Below are 6609 nucleotides of genomic sequence, written 5' to 3' on the forward strand. Positions count from 1 at the left end.
AACATATTTGATGTATGAATTCGGGATGATGCTTTGATATAAAATTATGTCTGTATGAAGGGGAAAATTGGATAGGCACGTTTGGGTGTGTTTCGGTGCAGGAAAATAATCTGGAGATTTCCAGATATGTATGCACCACCTGGCGGTACGTGATCTGCCGCCAGGCGGTCTGGCAGTGCAGTGGGCATTGTACAGTTCTAAATGGGCGTCATTTCATTGGGGTTTAAGAGGCAAGTTATAAGGATATTATTTAAAGAAAATTTAATAGAAAAGGAAAAATTTGAGTTAAATGGGACTGAGGGGAGATTTAGATAAATGAAGATGTGAAGTATGATATAAATAGTAATGTTCTTTTAAACGTGTGGCTGTATGTGGTAAGACAGATTCAGATGGTATGTTAATTTGATAATAAGAGTGAGATAGGGGTATATGAAATGGTATGGTTGGTGTAATTTTTCCTTAGGCATGTTTTGTGGTTGTGAACTGTTGGTATGGTACATATGTAATATGGATTAAAGTGTGGTGTCATGCTTTATATAAATTCCAGAATGTATGGTTTTATGATTGGGAGTATGCAGAATGTATGAGACATATTTGAAAGGGGTAAACGGGGGTGAGTATGGATGCATGATAATATTGGATTGGTTGGCATGTCTAAATGAGTGTGATGTAATTTGGTATAGATATATGTCTGGTAAATCATAATTGTGTTATACTTGGGTGATTGGTTTGTTTGGAGATCCTTTGGGATCTGTTTAGGTGCTCAAAAACCAGTAGCATTGTGTTATTGGTATAGCGCTTGGCGGCATGAGCAAGCCGCCAGGCGGACAGGAAAATAAACCAATGACAGTGGTCACAGCGGGAGCAGAGCGCCTGGCGGTGGGCGATGGATGCGCCAGGCGGTGACGACGAGGCAGGGCGCCTGACGATGTGGTGGTGTCTGCCAAGCGGTGGTAGTACTGAGAGGGTACTGTAGGCGCGTGGTGACTGGCGACGTGTGATGACCGCCAGGCGGTCTGGAGCTAAGTTCTGCCTAGCGACGTGTGATGCGCGCTAGGCGATTTTGGTCTAGTGATGATGCGCGAGGAAAGTTTTCTACACCGCTTTAAGGGATGATCATGATGCGATGCTTTGACTAGGGGCCCAGTTACGAGTGTATCTTGTATTGGGGTAACACGTGACCACTCTAGGTTGAAGCCTGGTGGTTTAGGAAGTCTAGTGGAGTGTGCGAGTTGTGGCTCGTACGGTGAGGTTCGGGTGATTGCCCTCTTTAGAGTGATTCTGATAGAGTTTTGGTAGTCTGGAACAGCTACAAACTTTATGTTTGTTCGGGGATATCCACTTGGTGTCACGGTGAGATGTTGTGGCAATGTTATTCCCACGTGTGGACTATCAGGTGGTGGCCTGTAGTTGGAGGGGCGTGTGGAGACTCGTGTAACGAAGATCGATCATTGTTCTCACTTAAAGGGTATAGAATTGATAGACATCTAAAGGCAAGTGATGGATGTGAAAGGGAAAAAAGGAAAAGTGTATTAAACTGGGTTTACTTTTGTTAGTATGGTATTTAATATGATATTGTTGTTTTTATTTAAATGAGCTCACCCTATTTTTGTGTGTGTGGCGATGATCATGTGACTTGTTACATGGGAGCAGATGTTGGTGCAGGTGAGCAGACTGGCACTTAGAGACGGAGTGGGGATCTTCCAGGGATTTTGTTATCACTAGTTTTCATGTTGGACCATGGTTTTCTTTGTAATAATTGCACAAACAATTTTAATCGTATTACGCATTTTACGACTATTTTTATTCATGTTAGCGCGTTGAACATCGATATTTAAATTTTTCCCGCGTGTTTTTGGGAAATCGAGGTTAATAAATGAGGTTGTGACATATTTATCTTTCTTATTTATTTTAAAAAAGTAATTTCCGACTAGGACGTTACATTTGGTATCAGAGCCGTGATTTCAATGATTTCATGGGACTTTTGGGGAGTGAGCCTAGCGTGACGTGTGTGTGTGTGTGTGTATATATATATATATATATATATATATATATATATATATGTTGTTTGTTTTGTTATGGAATTGAAATATAAATGGTTTGATTTACCAGTTAATATGGGGCGCATCCAGGCTATGGCTAATAGGAGGAGGAGAAGCGATGCGGGCGCTGATGAGATTGCACAGGCAATCCACAGGATGGTAGATGCCATGCAGCCGGTTGCGGCACAGCCGAGAGCTTTGGTGCCACCTACTAGAGCGGTGACCATGGAAGATGTCCTGAAACATAAGCCGTCAAAGTTCAACGGCAAAACTACTCCGGATGAGGCCGATGCTTGGCTCAGGGAGTGCGAGAAAATATTTAGAGTGCTTGCGTGTACTGAAGCACAACAGCTGAGCTTTGCCACGTTCCTGTTGGTGGGTGATGCGGAGTACTGGTGGACGGGAATGCAGCAGCAGATGCAGACCCGTCAGGAGGAGGTGAGCTGGACGAGTTTCGGAACCAGATTTCTGGAAAAGTATTTTCCAGATTCAGTTAAGCATGCACTAGAGGCGGAGTTTCTCACATTACAGCAGGGGAATCAACTAGTGCAGACCTATATCGACCGCTTTGAGTACTTGGCGAGGTTTTACTCGCAGGCGAGCATAGAGGAATGGCGCTGTCGCAAGTTTGAGGAAGGCTTGAGGCATGAGCTGCGCAGAGTCTTGGTGCCGTTGCGGATCCGGGAGTTTCCAATTCTGGTGGAGCAGGCCAGGACCGTGGAGAAGCTAGAGATGGGACCTAGTCGGGTCGGGAGAGCACAGAAAAATACTCCTAAGGCCTGACAGCAGAAGACACCATACAGCAGGCCGCAGCCTTCCTCCTCAGGGCTGCGAAGTTATAATTATGGTGGCCCACACCTTCGTAGGAACTGCACGAAGGCGGCAGGAGTTCGGGTGCTAGTACGGAGCACGTGAAATGTTACAAATGTGAGAAGATGGGCCACTATGCCAGTCAGTGTCCCACTAAGAAGATCGCTGGAGGGGCCACACCACAGCAGAAACCCCAGAAGGCGTTAGCCGATCGACCCCAAGCTGCGGGGAGAGTGTTTGCACTTACCAATACTGAGGCCACTCAGTCAGGTAACCTTATCCTGGACCGTTGTATATTGTTTAATAACAGTGTTTTGGTCCTGTTCGATTCAGGTGCTACTCACTCATTCATCTCTCAAGAGTGTGTGAGTAGGCTTGGACTTGTAGCTCGTGATTTGGGTTGTGAGCTGGCAGTCTCGACACCTGCATCAGGGCAAGTATCCACCAATCTGGCATGTCCCGGTTGTGTTATTGAGGTGGCAGGGCACAAGTTCAAGGTGAACCTCATTTGCTTGCCATTGGAGGGACTGGACGTGATACTCGGGATGGACTGGCTGTCGGACAATTGCGTCATGATTGATTGCGAACGGCGCAATGTGGTATTTCTTGAGAATGATGGGCTACCTTTAATCTCCATCCGTGAGGTGGTACATGAGGCGACTGGTGGAGCTTCTTGTTATGTGATAATGGTGCAGCCGGAGAAGTGAAGTGCAATTGATCTAGTCAGAAGCATACCGATAGTGGGAGAATACGCCGATTTGTTTCCAGATGAGGTGCCTAGATTACCACCCAGCAGGGATGTAGATTTTGCTATAGATCTCGTCCTTGGAGCTGGGCCAGTATCAATGGCTCCATATAGAATGGCCCTGGCGAAGTTAGCTGAATTGAAGAGGCAGATTGAGGATTTATTGGAAAAGAAGTTCATACGACCGAGCGCATCCCTGTGGGGGGCCCTAGTGCTGCTAGTTAAGAAAAAGGATAAGAGCTCCCGACTTTGTGTGGACTATCGTCAACTGAATAAATTGACGATTAAAAATAAATATTCGTTGCCCAGAATTGATGACTTACTGGACCAGTTGAGAGGAGCAGGGGTATTTTCCAAGATTGATCTGCGATCTAGGTATCATCAAATCCTGGTTAAACTAGAAGATGTTCAGAAGACTGCGTTCAGGTCGCGTTATGGGCATTATGAATATGTAGTGATGCCCTTTGGAGTGACCAATGCCCCTGCGATATTCATGGATTACATGAATAGGATTTTCAGACCTTGGTTAGATAAGTTTGTCGTTGTATTCATAGACGACATTCTTATTTACTCCAAGAACCTAGAGGACCATGAACATCATCTGCGTGTAGTGTTAGATGTGCTCAGGGAGCATCAGCTGTATGGGAAATTGTCCAAATGTGAGTTTTGGATGAAAGAGGTGCAGTTCCTTGGCCATGTGATCTCGGCGCAGGGTATTGCGGTGGACCCGGCAAAGGTAGAGACAGTGATGAATTGGGAGAGACCTCAAACAGTATTAGAGATGAGGAGCTTTCTAGGGTTGGCTGGGTATTATCGGAGATTCGTGGAGGGATTTTTGAAACAGGTGAATCCTATGACGCAACTCACACGTAAAGATCAGCCTTTCGCCTGGACAGACAGTTGTGAGAGGTGTTTTGAAGAAATGAAGGTAAGGTTGACCATAACTCCTGTCTTGGCCATTCCTGATACAGCTAAGACTTTCGAAGTATACTGTGATGCTTCATATCAGGGGTTGGGTTGTGTATTGATGCAAGAGAAGCGCCCATGACTTATGTGTCTCGACAGTTGAAAGTGCATGAGAAGAACTACCCGACGCATGACCTGGAGCTAGCTGCAATAGTGTTCGCTCTGAAAACTTGGCGACACTATTTGTATGGTTTCCAGTTTCAAGTTTTCAGCGACCACAAGAGCTTGAAGTACTTGTTCGATTAGAAAGAATTGAACATGAGGCAACGCAGTTGGATGGAGTATCTAAAAGATTATGACTTTGAGCTGATGTATCATCCTGGTAAAGCAAATTGGTTGCGGATGCTTTGAGCAGAAAGAGGGTGCACGTATCAGCCATGATGATAAAAGAGCTAGAGCTTATTGAGCAGTTGCGGGACATGAACTTGGGGTTACACACCGGGGTGGATTATATACAGTGCAGTATGCTACAAATCACTAATGAGTTTCTGGATGAGGTTAGGGTGGAACAGGGGAAGGATTCAGAGCTGCAGCCGATAATCAGTGAGTTAGGCACTAAGAAGAGGAAAGAGTTCAGGATGGGTAATGACGGCATCCTACGGTTTAAGGAGAGGGTCTGTGTACCCAGGAGTCGGGTACTCAGGAAGATGCTTTTGGAGGAAGGGCATAAGAGTCGTCTTAGCATACATCCGGGTATGACTAAGATGTATAAAGATTTGAAAGCAAGATTCTGGTGGGCGGGCATGAAGACGGACGTGGCGGATTTTGTAACATCATGTCTGGTATGCCAAAAAGCAAAGATAGAACACCAGAGGCCGGGGGTACCTTGGAACCCTTAGATATTCCTCAGTGGAAGTGGGACAGTGTAGCGATGGATTTCGTAACCCACTTACCTAAGTCTACCAGGGGTTATGATGCAATCTGGATGATTGTGGATCGACTGACGAAATGCGCTCACTTCTTGCCGATAAATCAAAAACTGTCAATGGATAAATTGGCAGCATTATATGTGAGGGAGGTGGTTAGACTGCATGGGGTGCCAGCCAGTATAGTGTCAGATCGGGATCCGAGGTTTACATCGAGGTTTTGACAGTCACTGCAAATAGCACTGGGTACGCATAAGGATGTCAACGGGGCGGGTAGGGTACGGGTAGTAGCTCCCCCGTACCCTACCCACTGAATAAATATTCGCCCCGTACCCGTACCCATATCCGTCGGGTATCCGTTATGCGGGTACCCGTCTATTTTTTCATATTTGCGGGTATCCACGGGTAACCGCGGGTATTTAAAAAAATATTTTAAAAAATAAATATTTAACCATAATTAGTGCTTGGATCAAGAAGTCTCTTTTCTCGATTGATTCTTGAAAAACAAACAAATAAAAAATCATGACCAATTTATATTGTAGTTTATTTTTGAATAAAATATTAAAGAAATTACTAACTTCATCAAGGTACACCTCTTGCAACATTTTAAAAAGTTTCATGTTGTCCAATTTTAATCTAGAAGAGCCTGAAAACATAAGAAGTTCATTAAAAATTTCTAACAATCACTTAATTAAAATATCTAAATAAAAGTGTTAATTTCATTACCTTCCATGTTGGTCCATAACCAGTCTTGGAGACACATCAATGCCTCCACAATATCTGAAAGTAATTTACTCGGTTGTGGGGTAAGAATCTGACCACCATTATTGAATGAAGACTCATAATGTTTTTTACTAATATATATATAAGGGTATTTTTCTAAATTAAAGTTTAGCGAGTACGGGTATCCACGGGTACGGATACTATGATACCCATACTCGCCCCGTTAACATGCGGGTATCAAAAATATTCATACCCGCGGATAACGGGTATCCATTTTTAATATCTGTTTCCTACCCGTTGCGGGTTTTATCCACGGATACCCGCGGGTACAGATTTTTTTGACATCCCTAGGTACGCAATTAAGGATGAGTTCAGCCTATCATCCCCAGACTAACGGACAGTCAGAAAGGACTATTCAGTCCTTGGAGGACCTCTTGCGAGCTTGTGTGTTGGATCA

General features: G+C 44.5%; 2 protein-coding genes across 2 annotated transcripts; both read left to right on the forward strand.

Moving 5' to 3' along the window:
* The first annotated feature begins 2117 nt into the window (after positions 1–2117).
* Positions 2118–2825, forward strand: LOC114163414. The gene has a single exon (XM_028047733.1). The coding sequence runs from the start codon at positions 2118–2120 to the stop codon at positions 2823–2825; it is 708 nt and encodes a 235-aa protein (XP_027903534.1).
* Positions 2826–2977: 152 nt separating this feature from the next.
* Positions 2978–3559, forward strand: LOC114163415. The gene is made up of 2 exons (XM_028047734.1): positions 2978–3122; positions 3186–3559. Exons 1-2 carry the CDS (start codon positions 2978–2980, stop codon positions 3557–3559), a joined length of 519 nt encoding a protein of 172 aa, XP_027903535.1.
* The last annotated feature ends 3050 nt before the right edge of the window (positions 3560–6609 follow it).

The sequence above is a fragment of the Vigna unguiculata genome, chromosome 9 (assembly GCF_004118075.2).
Source record: "Vigna unguiculata cultivar IT97K-499-35 chromosome 9, ASM411807v1, whole genome shotgun sequence".
Lineage (NCBI taxonomy): Eukaryota > Viridiplantae > Streptophyta > Magnoliopsida > Fabales > Fabaceae > Vigna > Vigna unguiculata.

Excerpts from the sequence above, each read along its gene's own strand:
- LOC114163414 (XM_028047733.1), top strand. The coding sequence starts at position 2,118 with ATGGGGCGCATCCAGGCTATGGCTAATAGGAGGAGGAGAAGCGATGCG.
- LOC114163415 (XM_028047734.1), top strand. The coding sequence starts at position 2,978 with ATGGGCCACTATGCCAGTCAGTGTCCCACTAAGAAGATCGCTGGAGGG. Across the intron at positions 3,123-3,185 it reads TACTGAGGCCACTCAGTCAG|GTGCTACTCACTCATTCATC; the intron begins GTAACCTTATCC and ends TGTTCGATTCAG.